The sequence below is a fragment of the Onychomys torridus genome, chromosome 12, assembly GCF_903995425.1.
Source record: "Onychomys torridus chromosome 12, mOncTor1.1, whole genome shotgun sequence".
Lineage (NCBI taxonomy): Eukaryota > Metazoa > Chordata > Mammalia > Rodentia > Cricetidae > Onychomys > Onychomys torridus.
The window spans coordinates 35,090,179-35,113,788 of NC_050454.1; the positions used below are offsets into that span (position 1 = coordinate 35,090,179).

At 41.1% G+C, this 23,610-nt stretch overlaps 1 protein-coding gene across 1 annotated transcript in view; it reads left to right on the forward strand.

Annotated features, from left to right (window-relative positions):
• Impg2 (interphotoreceptor matrix proteoglycan 2) overlaps positions 1 to 23,610 on the forward strand; it is a 59,843-nt gene that overhangs the window by 19,042 nt on the left and 17,191 nt on the right. Inside the window, exons 6-10 of the mRNA XM_036203434.1 lie at positions 5,561 to 5,648; positions 5,946 to 6,092; positions 12,205 to 12,263; positions 14,222 to 14,242; positions 22,944 to 23,188. Coding sequence (XP_036059327.1) covers positions 5,561 to 5,648; positions 5,946 to 6,092; positions 12,205 to 12,263; positions 14,222 to 14,242; positions 22,944 to 23,188 — 560 coding nt within the window. The remainder of the gene's footprint in view (positions 1 to 5,560; positions 5,649 to 5,945; positions 6,093 to 12,204; positions 12,264 to 14,221; positions 14,243 to 22,943; positions 23,189 to 23,610) is intronic.

Below are 23,610 nucleotides of genomic sequence, written 5' to 3' on the forward strand. Positions count from 1 at the left end.
TCCGTCAGTCACCTTCTCAATTTCATTGCTGATCTGGATTTAGAAAGAATAATAAATGCCAGTGTTTATTTGTCCAGTCAATAAATATTTACTGATTACCCTAAAAGTCCCAGACACTGCATCTAATGATAATGTTTTATGTAGTATTCAATTTTTCAGTAAATTGAATGGCCTTTAGGATATAAGTGAATGTTATAATCACTATACACTTGTATATTCTTTCAGCACACAATTACAAGGGAGAACAAGAACATTTCCATAGGAAGCTATCAAGATGAGTAAGAAAATAGTTGAATATTCTATAATTTCATCAAAACATGGCTTACAGGGATGGTTCTCAAACATTTTTGGTCTAAGATCCCCTTTAGATTCTTGAAAATAATTCAGCAACTCAAAAAAGTTCTATTAATATGTATTATAACTATAAATATTTACCAACAAAAATTTCAAAAGATACATTTGAAAACAATACACTAATTCATTTCAAAACAGAGTAGTTGGGTATGGTGGTACATGCCTTTAGCTCCAGCACTGGGAGGCAGAGGCAGGCAGGTTCAAGGACAGCCTGGTATTCATGGTGAGCTCCAAGCCAGCCAAGGCTACATAGTGACACCCTGTCTCAAAAATAAAAATAACAACAGAGTAAGCAAACTTCATGCAAAAATTAACAACACATGCTGTGAAGCTGGAAAATATTGGGAGAGTGGCATTGTTTATATTTTTGCAAATTCTTGAATGTCTGGCTTAATGCAAGATGGCTGAATTCTCATGTTTGTTTCTGTATTCAATTAATCACAATATGCTATTTTAATGAAAGCAACATGAAGAAAATCTTGCCATATAAATATGTATTAGGGAAAAAGTAACAGAGCAACAATCTTTTCAGATAACTTGGAATATTCTGTAATAACACTACACCAGTTTCAAAAGGTCATTTCTTAAACATTATTTGCCATTGGTCAAAACCACAACAAATTTGTTGCACTTTGTAACATTAAAACCTAAGTCAGGCTGGGAAACACTTGACTAACATGTTCAAGGCCCTGGGTTCAATCCCAGAAGTTACACACACACACACACACACACACACACACACACACACACACACACACACACACACACACACACACACTCAAGAAGCTGGTATGGTAGTTTATATCTACATTCCCATAGTCAGGGGGCTGAGGCTGGAGAATGACCATGAGTTCAAGGTCAGCCTGGGCCTCATAGTGAGTTACATGAGCTACAGAGTGAAGATGCTGTCTCAAAAAGAAAAGAGAGAGAGAGAGAGAGAAATATTCCAGGAGAAGAAACAACCTGTAGAACAGGAGAAAATATGTGCATGCTACACATTTTATGATGGATCAATATTCAAAGTTTATAAAGAACTCACCCAACTTAACAGTGACAAAATGAAATAATCTGACTTTAAAAGCTGAGCAACTGAATAGATGTTTCTTTAAACAAAATACATAAATATTGACCAAGTGTATGAAAAATTGATGATATCATTATCAGGGGAAGGCAACTTAAAACTACCATCTCTCCCTCGCTAGAAAGGCTGTGACTAAAACCACAAAAAAAACTTAGACATTGGTGAGGATGAGAAGGGTTTTAGACACCATTACTGGGAACGTAAGTCAGTACTGCCATTTTGGAAAGCAGCATGGAAGTTCTTTCAAGATTGAAAATAGAGCTAACGTATGGCTGAGTGATCCTGCAACTAGGTATGTACTGCAGACAGATCTCTGCCTCTCTGTGCTTCATTTTCCTACTGAGTCTATGAATTGTTCAAATGTGCTTCTTCTCTGTTTGGGATATTACTTCTCTGATTACATATAATTCCTTCATTTCCATGACAATAACTTCTATATCATTTTATAAATGTTTCTATATCTAAATCATACCTCAAGTTCAGAACTATAACATCACTTCGCTCACTAGTCACTACTTACTAAAATGTGATTTTTCTAGACTAGATTATTTTGGATACAGTTGTGCTTAGAATGAAAGTATTGATTTATGCAAGATGGCTCAGCAAGTAAAGGCTCCTGCCACCCAGCCTGACAACACAGGTCCAACCCCTGGGACCCTCATGGTGGAAGGGAAGGACTAGCTCCCATAAATTGTCCTCCAACCTACACACACATACATGTACACACACACACACACACACACACACACACACACACACACGTACACACACACACGTACATACATACAACACACACATACATGTACACACACACACATACATGTATACACACACACACACACGTATACACACAGAGTATTGAATTGGCCATCCATCTACCCAAGGGATTCCAAGTTACTACAATTCTTACTAAGTGCCTGGGAAGGGAGGAGGCCAAGTGGAACTCCCCCTTCTGATTTCACATCAGTTATAACGTCCACACTAAGAACAGAGGGTATACAGTAACCAAACCTCACCTTTCTGAAGAATGTCTTCATAGTTTGCTCCTTAGTAAATCAGTCATGACACAGTGAGCCCTTAAGTTCTTTAAATTTAGAATTGGGGGGGGGGGGATGTTGTGTGTATGTGTGTATGCAGTGTTCGTGTGTGTGTGTGTGTGTGTGTGTGTGTGTGTGTGTGTGTGTAGTGTATGTGCCTGTGTGTATACAGGTTTCCACGAGCATGTGTAGGGAGGCCAGAGGTTGATGGCAGGTGTCTTCCTCAACTGCTCTCCACTGTTCTTACTGAGGGAGGGTTTTTGATAAAACCCAGCTTTAGCCAAGGAGCCAGCTCTGGGATGCAGGTGGGCTGCCATGGCTGCCTGCCTTTCTGTGAGGGTGATATAGGCAGGCTTCCATGGCTGCCTAGCTTTCTATGTGGATGATACAGGCAGGCTGTCCAGCTGCCTAGTTTTCTATGGGGGTGATACAGGTAGGCTTCATGGCTACCTGCCTTCCTGTGATGATTCTCGAGGGCTGCCATGCCTGCCTAGCTTTCTGTGAGGGTGATACATCAGGCTGCCATGCTTGGTTGGCCCTCTGTGAGGGTGATACAGGTGAGCTGTGATGGCGGCCTGGCTTTCTATGTGGGTCCTGGGGATTTGAACTCCATTTCTTGCTCCTGCACCTCTAGTGCTCCCTCCACTGAGCCATCTCCCAACCCAGAACTTAACACAACTTCAGTAAGGTGCTTCCATCTGCCTGGCAGGGTATAATCCTTTATTTACCCTGGAATCTTTTGTAGTGGACCTCATCTGTAAGTGCCTTATTAGTAGATGGGCCCCTGTTAATGTCTATTTCAAAGGTGTGATCACTTCCAGGATTTTAAACCCCATAAAATCCACTTCCTTTCTCTCTAAAAAGGCCCAATCTACTGAGGATTAGAAGGTCACATGTTTATTACCATGAGAGTTTCCCAGAAATCCTCTATCAAAAATTTACCAAGATAACAGACCTGTTCAGCTCTTCAGGGGGATATTGGATTTCTTAATGGACTGGATTTAGAATTCATATTTTTTAGAACCATGTACTGTGTGAAGTCCTGTGCAGTCTAGAAATGGAATAAATCCTGTTAACCCCCATCCTCCATGTTAGAAAGTAACAAGACAGAGCTGGACTTACACTCTCCTCTGGTGACACCACACTGCTCTCTGAGGCCACCCCTGGATATAAAGCACTGGGAACAGCACCTAAGACAAAACACACATGACATTAGTCCTTGAGTAAGCCTGAATTCAAGTTAGGAATTAAAGCCTTACTTCAAAAGTCATTCTTGTAAGTCCTTTGCTTTTTTATGTTGAAGTTTCTTTTAGTTATAAACTCAAGAGACATTTGGAGAGGCTTCCTACAATCTTATTAATTAGGACTCACTAAACAAGTGTTTGTCTTCTGGTGTTTGTGTGTTTGTTTGTTTGGTGTGTCAGGCTCTAGTATAGATGCCAGGATACAGAAAGAAAGTTCCTGTTTCTAGGGAGCCATCTAGTTAGTAAAGGGGACAGACACTGAAGTGCATGACTATACTAGACTGATGAAACTGCAGCTTGACCATTATTAACAATCATCAAAGTGGGCTACATCATGCCATTCTATTTTTATAGATGCTCAAAATGTCTAACCCAAAGAAGTTTATAATTTTATTAAAAATAATAAGGGCACCAGGTGATGCACATCTTTAATCCCAGCACTCAGGAAGCAGAGGCAGGTGAATCTCAGTGAGTCTGAGGCCAGCCTGGTCTACAAAGCAAGTTCTAGGATAGCCAGAGCTATTACACAGGGAAATCCTGTCTCAAAAAAAACAAAAACAAAAAAAATTAAAAACAAATAATAAGGGCTAGAAAGATGCCTTTGGGTTCAATCCATAGCAAAAAGAAAGAAGAGAGAATGAGAAGGAAAGAAGAAAGGAATGGAGAAAGAGAGAGGTAAGAGAGGAGACAGAGACGGGGAGAGGAAAAGACTAACTTACAAGAAATACAGACAGCCTTGATACAATGGGGAGGGGCTAGGCTCTCCTTCAACTTGGTATGCCAGACTTTGTTGACTACCATGGGAGGCCTTACCCACTCTGAGGAGTGGATGGGGGTAGAGTGGGAGGGAGGTGCGGAGGCGGGAGCAGGGGAGGGAGGCGAAACTGGGGTTGGTATGTAAAATGAAAAAAATTTTAATAAATAAATATATTTAAAATTTAAAAAGAAAGAAATACAGAACATTGGGCTGAAGAGACAGATCAACAGTTAGAGTACTTCCTGTTATTCCAGAGAACCCGAGTTTGGTTCCTACCACCCACATCAGGCAGCCTGTAACTCCAGCTCAGGGATCTGATACTGTCTTTGATGTGGTACCCTCTTCTGACCTCCTCAGGCACATACATACACATTGCATACAGATACACACACACACACACACACACACACAGAGAGAGAGAGAGAGAGAGAGAGAGAGAGAGAGAGAGAGAGAGAAACAAATTTAAATTTAAAAAAGTGTAAATTAAAAAAATAATGAAAATCTTTTAAACTTAAAAAAAAAATACAGAGCTCAAAGGGATGTTCTACATTCCAGGATGTGTCAGAAAATCCTTATACTGGGAAAGTCTGGGTCAAGTATCACAAAGTGACAGCACAAAGTTTCTACCTTCAACTCAAGTGTCTGTCTTAAAGTAAAACATGTGTCACAATCGTGTTTTAAGCTACATTCTGACTTTTAAAGTACTCACAGTATAATATCAAGAACCAAGTGAAAAAGAATTCTTTTTCTTGGATAATATGCAAATAGAAAAAGAAACAATATTTTTTACATGTGAGCTAAAAACATATACCTCTTTGAAAAATTGTCTTAAGTCTTCAATAACTAAGAAATATAAATGAATAAAGGCAAAAACATACCTGCCAATGTTGAGGTATCACCAACAGGAACTGGAGATGATGACTCATACCTAGGAGGGAAAAATGCAGCTATTAAAAATTACAGAAACCTGGGAAAGTATTATAAAATTTGGAACTTGGATTCTGTAGTGGTTTGAAAGAAAATGGTCCCCAAAAGGAGTGGCACTATTGGGAGGTGAAGCTTTGTTGGAGTGGATATGGCCTTATAGGAGGATGTCACTATGGGATGACTTTGAGGTCTCAAGCAATACCAGTGTTAAAGACAGTTCACCTCCTATTGCCTATGGGATCAAGATGGTAGAACTCTTAGCTCCTTCTCCAGCACCATGTCTGCCAACATGCCACCATGTCCTGCCATGATAATGGATGAAACCTCTGAAACTGTAAGCCACCTCAGTTAAATGTTTTCTTTTATAAGAGTTGCCATGCTCATGGTGTCTCTTCACAGCAATAAGAAACCCTAGCTAAGACGGGTTCCCAAAGGAATTCCTTAGATCACCAAAAGGGTTCCCAAGCCAACATACCAAGTTGTAAAGTATATATATATTCATTGATTTACTTATTTGGTGGTTTATTGATGCCTCACTAACATAGCCACCCTATATCTCTCTACCCGCACAACCTGCTGTGGAGCAGATAGCTGAGTTCAGCATCCAACTTCTGGGGAAGCAATATAGTGAAGACCTGCGGGACCCCTCCAGTGTCCTCTACCAACTCCTCGTTGAAGAGTTTGTTTCAGAGGTGGGTGACTTTTTTTAGACGTCTTTATAAGAAATTTTTATTTATTTACTTATTTTAAACATGTGCATTATAGGAAACAAGCATCATCCGTGTGCGTGGTTCATTTGATTAGATAACATGATTGTTTGTTGGGGCTTAAGTTTCTCATAACCACAACACTGCTTGAAAGTAAGTTGAGGATCCAAGCTAACCATCTACTAGCTTCTGAGGGTTGCAACTTAGCCACTTCATAAACTGTCATGAAAAGTTCAGAGAAAGGTCAACTCTTTCATAGAAACATCTTTCTACCCATTGACAAGTAAATGCTCTTTGTGACTCACTGAAGCTAAGGAAGAGCAGGTTCTATGCTTTGATTTATTTCAGCTTGTCAGTGTTTGGAGAAATGAATGTCTCTGAACTGCTTATCATTTTTTTCCCCTGGAGAGAACATTAGATTTAATTTCTTTAAATTTCATCATTACTATCTTTTTTAAATTTTATAATTTATTTTAATTTTACATATCAGTCATGGGTTCCCCTATCCTCCCCCCTCCTGCCCCCGCCTTCTCCCCAGTCCACCCCCCATTCCCATACCCTCCAGGGCAAAGACTCCCCTGGGGATTCAACTCAACGTGGTAGATTCAGTACAGGCAAGTCCAGTCCCCTCCTTCTAGGCTGAGCAAAGTGTCCCTGCATAGGCCCCAGGTTCCAAATAGCCACTAAGGACAGGTCCTGGTCCCACTGCCTGGGGGCCTCTCAAACAGTTCAAGTTATTCAATTGTCTCACTTATCCAGAGGGCCTGATCCAGTTGGGGGCTCCACAGCCTTTGGTTCATAGTTCATGTGTTTCCATGAGTTTGGCTATTTGTCCCTGTGCTTTTTCCAATCTTTGTCTCAACAATTCACTCACTTACAATCCCTCCTCTTTCTCGACAATTGGACTCCTGGAGCTCCACCTGGGGCCTGGCCATGGATCTCTGCATCCACTTCCATCAGTCATTGGATGAGAGTTCCAGCACGACAGTTAGGTTGTTTGGCCATCTGATCACCAGAGTGCATCAGTTCGGGCTTTCTCTTGACCATTGCTAGCAGTCTACAGAGGATGTATCCTTGTGGATTTCTGGGGACCTCTCTAGCACTTTGCTCCTTCCTATTCTCATGTGGTCTTCATTTATCATGGTCTCTTATTCCTTGTTCTCCCTTTCTGTGCTTGATCCAGCTGGGATCTCCTGCTCCCCTAAGCTCTCTTTCCCCCGAACCTTGCCCTTCATTACTCCCATTGTTGTCCAGGTTATTCATGTAGATCTCATCCATTTCTTTGTCATTGTGTGATCCCTGTGTCTTTCTTAGGGTCCTGTTTTCTAGGTTGCCTCCCTGGAGTTGTGTAGCAGTCTAGTCATCTTTGTTTTACATCTAGTATCCTCCTATGAGTGAGTACATACCATATTTGTCTTTCTGAGTCAGGGTTACCTCACTCAGGATGACTTTTTCTAGATCCATCCATTTGCCTGCAAACCTCATGATGTCATTGTTTTTCTCTGCTGAGTAGTACTCCCTTGTGTATATGTACCACATTTTATTTAGACATTCTTCAGTTGAAGGACATCTAGTTGTTTCCAGGTTCTGGCTATTACAAACAATGCTGATATGAACATAGCTGAGCAAATGCCCTTGTGGTATGATTGAGTATTCCTTGGGTATATGCCCAAGAGTGGTATAGCTGGGTCTTGGGGGAGATAGATTCCCAATTTTCTAAGGAAGCACCATATTAATTTCCAAAGTGGGTGTACAAGCTTGCATTCCTACCAACAGTGGAGGAGAGTTCCCCTTGCTCCACATCCTCTCCAGCATAAGCTGTCTTCAGTGTTTTTGATCTTAGCCATTCTGACAGGTGGTGTCTCAGAGTCATTTTGATTTGCATTTTCCTGATGATTAGGGATGCCGAACAATTCCTTAAATGTCTTTCAGCCATTTGAGCTTCCTCTGTTGAGAATTCTCTGTTTAGTTCTATAGCCCATTTCTTAATTGGACTGTTGGGCATTTTGATGTCTAATTTCTTGAGTTCTTTATATATTCTGGATATCAGCCCTCTGTCAGATGTGGGTTGGTGAAGACCTTTTCCCATTCTGTAGGCTGTCGCTTTGTCTTGTTGACTGTGTCCTTTGCCGTTACTCTTTTTTATTCTTAGTTTGAACACTTTTAAGTAGGCAACTCACAGGTAAGTGTGTGCAAAGTTGAGAAGCCCTAGAGGGAATGTGGGAAATAAATACCTTTGTCTCTGTCTTCTGGCTCTGGTGAGATTTTTTTAAAGGGATTTTTCTAAATAATCATGTATTACACCATGCCATTACTTACCTTCTGAAAGAATTCTGGATAGAATTTGAACTCTGGATTCTTCCATTAAACATCAGCCACACCTGGTGCCTTTCTAGTGTGACTTTGTTCTTACGTAAAATCTCCTTGAATGTCATCTACCTTTCTATGTGATAACCAGGCACCCCGTTTCTTCCTGTTTATTTCTTTTCCATTTCTACTTGATTGGCTTCTCCTTGACCAAGTTTGTTAATTCCATTACCTTGGCTTAATTTCCTTCCCTAGTCATTGTGTCCAGATGGGAAATAAAAATATGCATCTGTCAGCCAAATAGCATCATTGCAGCCATCAGACATGGGGAGGAGTGTAGGCCAGACAATCCATTTTCCTAACTGTGCAGCCAAGTTGCAGAGCTGTATGGCATGTGGGAGAAATGTCAGCCAGGCCAGTGGCCACCTGGCATCAGACACTGTCTTGAATCGGCTGTCTGGTCCTACTGCCTGGATTAGGAACCTTTAATACGCCTCAGTGTTTCGGTAAACAAGTGCAGGAATAACTGGAGAGTTAAAAAAAATCTAATAGACACTCTGAAAGGTGTCCTCTCTGTAATGACTTTATGAGATATGTGGCCACTAAGGTAATATGAAGCTGATGAATGTTGTGGGCCAACCATGAGCCACCCCCTTTTCCTTCTCTGGCTAGCCTCTGTACCACTTTCATCTTCTGACCTGGAGTGACATGTGTTCTGATAATTATTTCTTTGGAAGGTACTCTCTGTCTCTCTCTGTCTGTCTGGTCTGTCTCTCTCTCTGTCTCTGTCTCTGTCCTTCTCTCTTTCTCTCTCTGTTGTGTATGTATGCTTGTGTGTGTTTTCTCGGGATGTCCTGAAGGAAATTGCCATTCTATCTACTGTAAACTAAACCAGCCCCTTCAGCTCTCTCCTTTCACAGTAGAGTCACACAGGTTGTTCCCTTGTCTCCTAAATAACCTTGGAAGACAGGGAAGTGGAAGCCTGCTTATAAGGGATGAGGTTCAGACACCATAACTCTTTTTTATGAGGATAGAAGTGAGCACGCACGTACGCGCAAGAGCATGGTAAACCTGAGGCCATACCAAGTTTAACAGAAAGGGCTCAGGATGATACCTGGGAGGGTCGGAGGAAGGCAGGCACACTATCAAGGTAGTGTCTCTACAGTGCTTCTACAGGCTGCTGTCAACTGTTTGCCCATCATGATGCAGCTAAATATCTTCACCTTTAGGTGAGGCTCAGGAATCCAGAACCTGTTCATGGTTATTTCAGCCTCTAAGTGAACAGAATGTAAAACCAAGTCTTCTGACTGTGCATGTGCGTGTGCATGTATGTGTGTGTGTGTGTGTGTGTGTGTGTGTGTGTGTGTGTGTGTGTGTGTGTGTGTGTGTGTGTGTGTGTGTGTATGTATGTGTGCACAGTTCAACATGCATGTGGACATCATAGGGCAGCCTCAGTTTTTGGTTCTTGCTTTATATCTTGTTTGAGACAGGGTCCCTGTTGTTTGATCATGTGCATATCAGTCTTTCTGGCCTGCTAGCTCCCAGGGATCCTCCTGTTTCTACCTCCTGTCTGCAGCATGGGGATTACAGATGCTCCTCATGGTATCAAGTCTTATGTCAGTTTCTGGGGATTTGAATCCAGGTCCTTATACTTGCATGGCAAACCCTTCACCCATTGAACCATCTCCTCAGCTGTCCATTTGCTTTTCAAAGTGGTCCTTCCTTCATCCCGTACAGACTCCTTCAGACACTAATGAGTTTCTCAGTTTCAAATGTATCATGAGGCAGGAGAAAAAGGAAGGAGAAATGTAGTTCAGTGGGCAAAATATGGAAGGCAGTGTTAGACAACCATCCTTGAATTCTTCGTTCTTAAAACAGGATGATTTTCAGTGAACCAAGGGTTTAAAAAAATCCTACTCCCCGACATTATGAGGGATGGGTTAAAAGCATCTATGTGATGCTGGCTAGATGAGCTGCCATCTTAGCATCTCCGTTTTCTCATTTATAAAATCAGGATAATGTGCATGTCTTGGTAGTGCTTCAAAGATTCCAAGTTAAATTGCAGAGCACCAGATATAGTGGTTACTCAGTAACTTGTCCCTGATCCTAATGTGGGTGCTGATAAAAATGAGATAGTTTCTTGCACTAGATCTTTGTACAGTAGCTAACTGCATATGGTGACTTAGAATACCTGTATATGTTTGAATCCAGGAGATGCCCAGTCCCAGGCCTAGGTTCCCTTGGTAATAACGACATTTTGCAGTTTATGGGATGCTTTTGGCTACATTTATTCTCATATTCAGGCTGATGTGGTGGAAGGCAGGGCAGTCTTAGTTCCACAGAGGAAAGCTGGTGTACATTCAGTTGGCCAGCTAATGCACAGCCTTGGACTTCTGATTCTTACTTCTGGGATGTCTATCTGCTCTTATCCTGCAAGTATTTACTCTTCCCTCTCAAAGAGTAAAACAAAGCAAGTTATACAGGCAAACGCTTTATAGATGTGACTCCTTTACTGGTATGTGTATGTACTTGTGTATGAGGTACACACACATCTGTGTGAGCGTATGTGCATGTGTGTAGAGTACCTACACATGTGTGAGTGTGTATATGGATGTCGAGTGTTTTCCTCAATCACTCTCCACTCTAATTTTTGAGACAAGATGAGTTCCTGAACCAGGAGCTCAACAATTCAGGATGGCCAGCAAGCCTCAGGTAGAGGTCCTCCAGTCTCTGCCTACCCGGCACTGGAATTACAGACTTTTGCATGTGGATGTTGGAGGTCAAACTCAGGCCAAGCACTTTCCTGACTGAACCATTGCCACAGTTCCTTGAATTCTCTGTTTTTAAAACAAGAAGATCTGCAGTGAACCACGATTAAAAAAAAAAAAATGCTACTCCCCTGATTTCATGAGGTTGTGGTTAAAAGCATCTTCCCAGAGAAGTCTCTGAAGTTCCCTAACGTTTCTACTTTTCTTGTTTTGGCCCTGTCCATCTGGTGCGCCACCTTTGGAATTACTATGGCTTAAATGTTAAATTTTGTTTATATACATATTTTTATATAACTAGATTATTTTTAGACTCCCAGTCCGGCATACTTTTTCTGTCTTCTGTCACTGGGCTCATATGGACAGATGTGTCTGCACTTTAAAGACTTGGTTATTAAAACCATCTCTCACTGATGTGACGCTCATAAATTGATATTTTAACCAGAAGAATTATCTGCCCATGGATTCTTAATCTCTTTTGTGATGACCAGTCTCTTCTGGGGGTAACTCGGGCCTTGTAGACTCTTTTTGAATGCTGAGTGTATTTCTAGCTCTCTTGTGGTGTGGGGACAGGAAACAGACGCTCTCAGACACAATCACACTTAGAGGAAACAGACACTTGACTCCACCAGGGTGTTTGCTGGGGCCAGATTTCCAACTGGAACAGTAACACTTAAAAATGCTGTTATACAAATACTATTATAGCTTCTTTTGAAATCAATTTTTTTTTTTTTTACTTTTGACACAAAAGGAGGAAAATGTTGATTTAACTAGTAAGAAGTATGCTTTTTATAAATTAAAAATCAAATTAAAATGCATTAAAATCATTAAAGATAAAATGAAAAAGAAACAATGATGGTATTGTGATAGACACTATTTTCTAACAGTGTAAGCTTTTATCTATGTGTACAAGCTCTGATAAATGTAAGATGCAAGTGTGCTTTTTGTTCTGCTCGTCAAAGCATTTGAAATCTTCTTTCACATAATCTACATAGTTGTCATCTTTCTTTTTATGTTCTTAACAGGTTGAAAATGCATTCACAGGGTTACCAGGATACAAGAGCATCCGTGTTCTTGAATTCAGGTAAAGAGATTCACTCTAAGAATTCACGTGTGCAGCGCTGCTCTCTGTCTGAATGGAATAGCCTGGTGTTCTTCACATAGTTTCTAACAGCACACGATTGGAGTGCTGTAACAATGTTATTTGTGGTAAATTAGTATTTTAACACTAGTTTTATACAGGCAAAACTGAGGTAATGAGAGCCATGTATGCATGGAGATGTAGCTCGGTGTGCAGCTGGACCACAGTAAGCACCTAGGCTTTGTGCTATGCAGCTTTCTTTTGGCACTGGACCCTGGAGTCAGGCTAGAAGCAACTTCGGGTGTTCTCTGCTGTCAATCCTCAGGGCAGACACTCCCAACCCTCCTTTTCCAGAGGGAAAAATGGGATAAAGGAATGAACAAGCAGCCCTCACCTGAGGGTGGAGGGGGGATGTTGAAATGAAATAGCTCATATTTGAGGGTTTGCTCTCAGCCTCCATGTGAGAGTCTTCCATCTGAGGGATGGGCAATAGTGGTGGCCCAGCTGTTGGCTACAGGGACATAAGTTGGGGCTGTGTTTCATGTTCTCGGTAGGACTTGAGGGGGCAGCGATCACAGCAAGAATTTATGTAGTGCTTATAGTCTGCTCACGTGTGTGTGTGTGTGTGTGTGTGTGTGTGTGTGTGTGTGTGTGTGTGTGTGATGCCCAGTTTTCTTCTGCTAAAGAAACCAGAACAGAGAAAAGTTGAAATCACTAACCCAAGGGCACACAGCTACCTAGTATTGAGTGGCTCTCTGTCTGTTACACTATCCACTTGCCATAATAGCCTTTCCAGTTGAGCATCTGTGTTTTCGCATATGCTCTTCCATGATGGCCAGAATGAAGACCTTTGAGGAGCTCACTCATTTGGTAGCCTGGGGCACAACATGGTGGCTGGAGCCATCTTCTCTTTCTTGTATGGCTGGGAATGCTGCCTATGTACCTTGGGCTGGATGACTTTGAGTGGATTACTAGATCTCAACTTTTCCTCTGTATAAAATAAATTTACCTGTGGGTCCTGCTTTATTAAAAATGCTTTTGCAATACTTTGGGTAAATTAATAGTGTCTTTGTTCTTTAGAATCATTACATGCAAGGTGGATATTAGCAGTCCTTAATGAATCTTAATAAGGATTAAGTGAATGAATTTTTGTAAAATGCTTAGCACAGTTTCAGGCATAGGAGAAGTTCTGTTTTTTATTTTAAAATTTTTTTATTATTTTGTGTATACTGCATGTGACTCTGTACCACATGTGTGCACCTTCCTCCCCACCTCCAGGCTAGAAGAAGTTGTCAGATCTCCTGGGACTAGAGTTACAGACAGTTGTGAGCTGCCGTGTAGATGCTGGGGATCCAATCTGGGTCCTCTGGAAGAGCAGCCAGGCCTCTAAACTGCTGAGCATCTTTCCAGACCAACAAGTTCTCTTTGATGCCTGTTATATAAAATAAACAAAGGCTAAAGCCATGCGACGGACCACAGGCTACCTGGTCTGCCCTTAGCGATGGTCTTAGCGCAGGTGCTCCTAACTATTGGGCCATCTCTCCAGTCTGCCCTTCCTGACTTTATTGCCAACAACGGAAGTCCTCTGATGATCAGCTAGAAGTTGATCTAAAAGAGAAAAATAATAACACATTTAAGAAGTATTTTAGGGCAATTAAAAAAAAACTGTAAAAATCCTTGGCTTTAAGATGGCTCCTGTCTTCACCTTCATTTCCTTTTTGGAGACAGGGTCTTTCTATGTAGGCGTGGTTGTCTTGGGCCTCGATAGACAGACCAACAGGCTGGCCTCAAACTCACTTTTATTTTTAAACTTCTAGCTCACCGTAGATCTGATTTGGTGTCAGCATTTCCCGTAAGAAGACATTTCCAATACAGTCAGAAGATATGAGAATGTGTACATTGATGAATGATGTGACAAGTAGAAAGATAATTGCACGCTAATGGACACTTTGTCATTTCAGGTCCCCTCAGGAGAACGGCAGGTAAAAGTCCCTTTCGGTACTTTCTGTGTTGTCCACTGTCTGTATCCAGTGCTAGGGTGCAGAGGGGCGCGGCTAGTCTCATTGTGCCACTGCTTGTGGATTAGAAGGCAGCAAACTACAAAGACCATGACAGATATTCTAACCTTTGAAGGCCATGAAGTCCCCATCGCAACTTCTCAATGCCGTTGGGTGAACGTAGACACTGGAAATGCACTGTAAGCTAAAGAGGACAGCTGTTCCCTAGTGAAGCTTGATTTATTCACTAGGAGTGGTGGTACACACCTGTAATCTTAGTCCTTAGGCCCAAGGCAGGATGATTACACGTTCAAAGCCAGCCTAGGTTGTATAGTGAAATTCTCTGTCCAAACTTGCCAAGATGAAAATCATTCAGACAAAAAAAGAATTCACTTATTTTTATTTTATGAGCCGTGATTGGTGTTTTGCCTGCATGTATATCTGTGTGAGGGTGTCAGATACCCTGGAACTGGAGTTACAGACAGTTATAAACTGCCATGTTCTGGGAATTGAACCTGGTTCGTCTGGAAGAGCAGCCAATGCTTTTGACTGCTGAGTGCTATGGGATGTCTTTCTGTATGCTGTGAATATGTGCTGCTCTGATTGGTTGATAAATAAAGCCATTTAGCCTATCACAAGGCAGCTTAGGGGCAGGCAGGAAATCCAGGAGAGAGACAGGAAGAAGAAAGGAGGCAGGGGCAGGGGCAGGGGCAGGGGCAGGGGCAGGGGCAGGGGCAGGGGCAGGGGCAGGGGCAGGGGCAGGGGCAGGGGCAGGGGCAGGGGCAGGGGCAGGGGCAGGGGCAGGGGCAGGGGCGACACCATCCAGGGAACAGCATGTAATGGCACACAGGTAAAGCCACAGAACACGTGGTGACATATAGATTAATAGAAATGGGCTGAGTTTAGTTATAAGAGCTAGCTAGCAAGAAGCCTGCCACATGCTATGTAACTGATAATTAAGTTTACTTGGTTCTGAGCGCCTGCAGGACACAGGAAAACTTCCAGCTCCAGCCCAATGAAAACCATTTTATGAACACTGAAATAGGAGTTTCATAGATATGCTGAAGTTCCCTCATAGGCAATAGTCGATAGCTGGCTAATGAGTATTTTAAACAAGTTAATTTAAAACAGGAACAAAACTCATTAGCAAGTTTCAAGTCCTTTATACCATTAAATATTAAATCAAACGAACTTTAAGGTGCATTTGATGAAGGTGATATCATTGAACTTTATGATAGTTCATTTGTAAAAATAGCTGTTCTCAAGTTTTTAGGAAGCACAATATAAAGACACAATACCCTTTTTTGAAAGTTATTAGTTTTGTCCATGGATTCTTAATTCTCTGGAAGCCTGGTAAATGCAAATGGAGTCTGTGAAGCAAATTCATAGGCTAACTATACAAGTGTTTAGTGACTACAGAAACATTCCTTCATTGTACAGTCAGTTCAGCATCTTTGGCTTCCATATTTGTGGATTCAACCAACTGCTCATGAAAACATCACATAAAGACTGTTGTCTGTAGTGAATGTATGCAGACTTTTTGGGTTGTTATTGTGCCCCAGATAATAAAGTGTTTATATATAGCATTTATGTTGAGAAGCATTCTAGATAGAATTTAAATTATTAGTTCTCAACCTGACCCACAGGGGTTACATATCAGATATTTACATTATGATTCATAACAGTAGCAAAATTACAGTTATGAAGTAGCAGTGAAATAAGTTTATAGTTGGGTTACCACAACATGAAGAATTATATTAAAGGGTCATAGCATTAGAAAGGTTGAGAATCACTGGTCTAAAGTACGTTGGAAGATGTAGAGTCTACTCCACTGCATTGAGGTGCTTGGACATCATGGAATTTGGCATACATGGAATGAGGGAGGTCATTGGAATCAACCCTCATTAAGCACATAGGGTTGACAAGAATGTCTTGCTTTGAAAAGACTTTCTGATCTTATTTACAGTATTCTTTTTTTTTGTTGTTGTTGTTTTTTGAGACAGAGTTTCTCTGTATAGCTTTGTGCCTTTACTGGATCTTGCTCTGTAGACCATGCTGGCCTCGAACTCACAAAGATCTGCCTGCCTCTGCCTCCCAAGTGCTGGGATTAAAGGCATGCACCACCACCACCTGGCTTATTTACAGTATTTTGACAAGTATTTATGAAATGCCTTGTTACTGGGCAAACCCCATGCATAGAGAAATAAATAATTTTTGGGTTTTGTCTTTTAGGAATGCATAAGGTGAAGATTCTTTATTTTTTAACTTTATCTTCTTAGTGCCCTTGTGGTATAGTAAAATGAGGATTTGTATTTGTTTCCTTTTGTCTAGTGAGGACATTTTTGTCTTAGAGAGACAGATTGTCTTTTTGGAAGTTCCATGACTAGGAGATGTCAGATTTCTTGACCAATCAGAATTTGGATTTCTGTACTTTTCATGATTGTAGCCTGCTCTTCAGTGTGTATTATTGCTACAGTGCTGAGGTCTGGACCTGTTTAAGAGATCCAGCTGTTTAGTTACTTCTTCTTAGGGTGATCAGACAGTGGAAACAACCATAGATCTTGAGGTTACCCCAGTATTGAAAGGATAGCAGCCATTGACTGACTTCTAACAGTTCTATATATAGCACAGAAGACAATTAAATATGAAGTCATTACATTGTTGTAGAATGTTAGTTAAGGCACATTTTCCAAAATTGTGCAGTGTTATCAGGTAGCATCAGTCAATTGGTTGAATTTATTTGTAAATTTGATATGCTGATGTTCTTAGTTGTGCATGGATGGCGGTGTAGAACAGAAATAAAGAATGTACACTCTGTCCTCCTTTGCCACCAGCATTTAGATGCATGCAAAATTTTTGATTTGCCTTTTACTGTGTGCAGTCTCCACTTATTACACATACTGAGTAGGACCCATTTGAAAGGAATAGGTAGTATATCAATCTGGTGGACCCACATCCTAATTTCAGCTTCAAGCATTGTAAGCACGTACTTTCTTTCTAGAAGAGCATTACTAGAGAGGCATTATCTGAGTTCCCCTGAAATACTCTACTCTTATTTAACTTGAGTAATGATATATAAAATATGTACACCCAAATATAGCTGATGGGGTATCTGGGCTGAGAGAATAAGGGTGAACCTTTCCTTGATATGATTGATGCCTACTGATGGGTTAGGGTGATTCACATTGAAATGTACCTGGTACCACAGTGGTTGGTTACCTCAGGTTATTGAGTGTGGGGCTAGTACTGCTTTCTTCAATCAGAAATGTTCTGTCTATCCCTCTTATGGACTTCCTTGGCCTCTTGAAATTTTAAAAAATGTCCCTCATCCTGAATGGTCTTTGCACTTTATGGCTTGCCAGAATGCAACCTTTTTGGGTCACAGTGATGTTCTTGGCTCCAAGAATGCAAGGTTTTTTGGTATTGCAAGTATTTATTTGAGTTCTTGTTCCAAGAAAAAACCATGATAATAAATTACAGTATCTTTCTGGGTCATTTTATGTTTCTTAATGAATTTATCTTTACTAGACAAGGGATGTTATAGTAGACATATTATCTTTAGATGAGCAATGCAAATACTGGGGAGGCAAAATGATATTTTATCAGTAAAGTACAAGGTTGGTAGTCTAACACAGACTTCCTGATTTGCATGGATTTCTCATGTAAGAACATTTCTCATGATCTCTCCTTTATGTTTAAAAGCCATGCAAGGCACATGCTAAGTTTCCAGGAAATAAGTGCTTGACTATTTTTGCCCAGTTTTTTACACAGTGAGGAAGCCATTTGAGTTCTGTTTGGCACAGCCTCATCTTCTTCTCTCCCTTTCCTCCATCCCCCCCCCCCCGCCCTGATTTTCTTCATTGTTACCGTTGTTTCCTGTCTTGGAGTCATGCTGATACTACAAGAAAGTTTAATAGGTTGTACAGATACCTTGAGGAGGAGCCCAGCCTTCTGGATATGCAGATGTGGTCTATCCCACCAGGCTTGCAAAGACTGTGGCATCCTCACTGAGTTGTGGATGGTCCAGAAACAGTGTCTCTAAATGAATAATACCAAGACACAAATGTATAAAGAAAATAGACATGCTCTGCAGGGTAAAAGTTGTTTGTTTTATAATTAGGGACAGAAAATATTTCAAGTTAAGAGATGAGGTGCCATTTAAATGGCAAAAATTCAACTTATCTGTTTATATTAGTGATAACATCAATCATTTTGTCACTACTTTTGGAAATATTTATTGAGGTACTATGAGCTAGGCATTATTCTGGATGCTTGGGATGCATTATTCCAATGTTTGGAATAATAATCGTGTCTGTCCAGATGGTGGGAGAGATAGAGCATAACTCATTTTGTCAGTGTGAGAAAGAACCCCCCAGGAGGTAACATGTAAGCTGATGCATAAAAGCAACAGACAGGTCTAGGAGGTATGTGCATATGTGTTCATGAGCATGATGGGATATGTGGACTGGGAGGAAATAAGCATATCAAAGAGAAGGGAGTGGGCACGCAAAGATCTGAAGGTGATCAGTATGTGGTGCCCATGGTCTGCCAGTATGTCGAAAGACCAGAGGTTCCCAAAGAGCAGTTGGGAGTGTGACATGGTAAGTTTTGACCAGAAGGTGTCCTCTTATTGTTTGATGCCTTGAAATCATCACATGATTTCTTTCCTTAAAGAAAAGGATCAAAAATTACTCATGGATTAACATTTTAGTCTAAAATATTAAAAGGCTTTAGTTGCTTGAGGGATTGAGGACATGACACTTTCACACGTCATAGTAGCTTTCAGTCACATTCACCCCCTTATGCTCTCTTGTCCCCTTCTTATTCCCACTAGCCCCCCCCTTCTCTATTCACCTAGCTCCCCTTCTACCTTGATGTCTTTTTTATGTGCATTGTTGCTGAGGGTCTGTTTATAGGAGTATTGGTTATCACTTTTAAGAGTCCTAAGTTATCCTTTAGAACAGGAAACTTGTCAGATCTGGGAGGAAAACAATATTGAAAGAACCCAGAATCTCTTTTCCTCAATGTAATCAATTAGGGTTTTCCTATATTAATGGGAGGGGAGTGATGTTGCTTGCAGGCATCCCTTACAGACTAGAGTGTCACTTGCACTGTGCACATCAGCACTGGTCCAAACTAGACAGTGCTTGCAGGAGAAAAAGATTTCTTAAGACCACACTGCATGATTTTTGCATGGGCTAGGTCATGTATTCTTTCCCTATAGGAAAACCCATGAGTTACAACCAAAGATTTCTTTTGCAAGCTCAAACTCAGAGGAAGTTGAGTGATGTGAATGAGTGCTATCATCAAACCAGGGCAGTTTGTTATATTTGCCTTTAATCTATGGGGATAACTTTAAAGAAGGCCCAAGACACTGGTGCCTGTTCAAAAGTACAGGTCTCACCTCAAAGAGGATAAGGGAGTTAACTCTGGAGTCAACTCTGAGTGGCTCTGTCCTAGGAACACAGGTTCATGTTACCCCAATTCCGTGTTCCGATGTGGTAAAGGTTTCATGGAGTTTTATGGTAACAGAATAAACAGTAACAGAGCCATTTTAAGTACAGTGACAGAAACATGAGTAGATGGGCACAGAAAAGCAGGCAATCTCAGCTGTAGTCCTTAGATGGCATTTTTTTTTTTTCAAGACAGTGTTCTCTGTGTAACAGCCCTGGCTGTCCTGGAACTCTCTTTGCAGACCAGGCTGGCCTCAAACTCATAGAGATCCTTCTGCCTCTGCCTCCCAAGGGCTGGGATTAAGTCTGATGGCAATCTTAGCCTTTGGGTAGTGGAAGCTGTGGGTCTGTTTGCACAATCCAAAGAATTTATCTAATAGTCACAAAAATGTTAGCTCCCACATGGAGGATGATAATACACGTCTATTAACGGGACTGAAGATGGCCCAAGATAATTTACCTCTGGTCTTGCAACATCCCCAACTTTCCCATCATTAAAGTCTGAATCAGTTTATCAGCCTTTCTGAAGGTTCAGTAAAGGTGATGCTCATTCAGGGAACTCATTCAGGGAACTTTGTTTCATGCTGGTCAGAAACTTTCCACTGAACATAAATTACTGGCAACTCCTCCCATATAGGATCCATAATGCCATCTTCTTTCTGTTGATATTTTTCTTTAGATATGTAAACAGTTTGAATATTTTTTCTTCTTTTATTCAGACAAGTCTAGATTTCTACTCATATAATAGACACTGGGTGACTCTCAGTATGAATTGCCAAGCTGAATATTAGGGCTAGAAATTTAAGGAGAGAGGCAGTCACAATAACAAAATCTTTTTACAAGCACATGACAACTGTAAGTAGGCACATACTCTATTATGTATGTATATACATATGATATACTCACACACAAATTTTTAAGTAATTTCATGGGAAGATGCCGCCTGTTTTTATGTTTTGAGTTGGGAGTCATTTGCTGCCATGGAATGTCTGAAATAGATATCTTCCATTACCCATATGGTTTGAGTGGTGTTTTTTGGGAAGGTAGTTCTTACCTCCGGAGGTATCTCATATACCAGATGTGAAGGCTGTGTGAAGAGACAAGCTGGGGGGGGGGACAGCGTGGTGATTGACACAGAGAATGCTGGGTAATAGTTTGGTCATGCTTACTTGAGAATGCAGGTGCTGAAGCAGAAACCTGACTCCACCATATCTCCACTGCAAAATTTTAAGAAGCCTTTTGATGTCTTTAAAACTTTCATATTGTTTTCTTAACAACATTCTGAAAATGATAAATCTTAATAAGCTTATTGTGAAAAAACTAAATGAGGTAAAAGCATAGTGAGTGCCTAGCGTGTTGAGAGCACTTAAAAACTGGTAGTGTTTAGTTGTTAGAGACGCCTGGGTAAGTGAGTGGCTGAGTGACTGTCCAGGAGACAGGTTCCCATTGGCTTTCCAACTTTATCGTCTCACATTATTTCTTCACATGGCTAAGAACATGTAAAACAACACACTAGGAAACAAAAGGAACTTGCTCTCCCTCCTTTATTCCACCTCCTTTTCATTTGCTTGTACGAAGGCTTAGTGAAAAAGCTTACTTTGTCAATGTTGTTTGTTAGCACGTCCTATTGTTTCATTTAATTCATTAACTAAGGAATCACCAAAAGAAAGGAAATGAAAGAAAAAAGGAGCAAAAAAACCCGTAAGGATTTCCAAGTTAAATATAGATTAGAAAGTGTCAGAGGGTTGTAAAGAGGTCAAAAAGAAAAATCATGTCATAGTGGCCTTTGCAGTTTTGTCCTAGATTTATTGAACTGTAAACCCTCTGGCCTGTCACTCAGAAGTAGATCTCCTGAAAGATTCACATAGCTGTTATTCTAGAAGATATTCTAGCCTGCTGTCTGCTTGTCTTTCTGTGTATCATCTGTCATCTGTCTATATTGGAATAATAAGTTGCTTTATTTTCAAATTTAACTTTTTACCTAAAAGTTTGAAATTTTTTTCTCCTCAATAAATAGCTGTGATTTAGTACCTAACATTTTTGATAGCAATAATAAGGAAATGTGAGAAACATTTTATATTCTTTTGGGGAGGTGTTAGAAGGGGTGTGTGTGTGTGTGTGTGTGTGTGTGTGTGTGTGTGTGTGCGCGTGTATAGATGCCAGGGTCAATTTGTGTGAGCTGGTTCTCTCCTTCACATTGTGGGTCCAGGGATTGAACTCAGATCATTAGGCTTGGTGGCAAACGCCTTCATTGGCTAAAGTCATTTCAGCAGACCAGTATATCTTTTTTATTTTATTTAAAAAAACAAACAAACGGGATTGGGGATTTAGCTCAGTGATAGAGTGCTTGCCTAGCAAGTACAAGGCCCTGGGTTTGGTCCTCAGCTCTGGGAAAAAAAAAAACAAAAAAGAAAAAAAAAAAAACCAGGAAGTACAAACTGTAACAGGACTCAATGCAAGAAACATCTCTCAAAGAGGATAAAGATATAGGTCATTCTGGAGCCATATATAAATTAATTATGGCCTGGGAACATAGGTTTTGGTTGCATTAAATTCCATGGTTCCAGCATGACAGTAGTTTCATGAAGTTTTCATAGTATTGGAACAAAGAAAGTCATCAGTTGGCATATTTTTAAAATACAATGGTGGAAATATCAGGGAGGTGGGTTATAATAAAGAGGGACAACTCTGTTATAGACCCTATATAGATGTTATCTTAGTTTTGAGGTTGGTGGGAGCTAGGGGTCTGTTTGTATATTCCAAAGGATTTATCCTAACTGGTGTTAGGTGACACACAGAAGTGGACAATAAATGGCTATTAATTTGGCTCTGGGCTTGCAACATCCCAGCCTCTCCACATCCCTGAAGTTCTAATTAGTTTACCAGCATCAATAGTTACATCTTCCGTCCAGGAACTGCTGTTGTTCACATAGGGGAAGCAGGAAGAAGGGAGCCAGTGGAAAGAAAGGCGTTGGCTTTGAGAGAGAGGGAAACAGTTCAAACTGTGGGGCATGAAGAGCCTCTGATGCTATGGTAGGGTTAACTCTGTGGCTTCCTTAGTTCTTGTCCTATTATTAGAGCTATGACCCTCGGTCCCTGGGGAGGGGGAGGCGGTTTTGATAGAATCCATGCTTTTTCAGACTCCCTCTCTTGGCCTAATGTTGTCTACAGACCCAAAGCTCCTTTCTTGTGCCTCCTTGGCTGGACCTAATCTGTTCTCCTGTCATCCGTAGTGGGATAGACGTTCACTATGCAGTCACCTTCAATGGCGAGGCCATCAGCAATACCACCTGGGACCTCATAAGCCTTCACTCCAACAAGGTGGAAAACCATGGCCTGGTAGAGATGGACGATAAACCCACTGCTGTTTACACCATTAGTAACTTCAGAGATTATATTGCTGAGACACTGCACCAGAACTTTCTGACGGGAAATTCCTCTTTGAATCCAGACCCCAAGTCTCTCCAGCTTGTCAATGGTGAGTTGGATACCACTCCTGACATCTTTGTGTAGTTTTCCTTTCTTTTTCAACGTGGCATGGTGAAGACTAGCCATGCTAATAATATATATCGTTCTACACTTTCTTAGACTGCACAAGACAGGACCCGTCCTGATAAATGGGGCTTCATCCCTACAGTCGTTTGGGGTAGACCAATCATGGGCTTCCTGGAATGTATCTCTACAGAAGGTCACAGAGCAGACAAAGTGGAGAACACTGTGGCTGTTGGAAACAGTTTGAAGGGATGGGAACAAAGTGTAAGAAAAAGAAAGCAGAGGCTGAAGATACAGACCACAGCAGGCTGTGGTGTTGCAAGGCAACCACAGTGTGAGCTGTTGAGAAGGCCAGTTGGTTAAGGCTTACCAGTCAGCAGACAAGAAGGAACCATGGAGGAGAGCTAA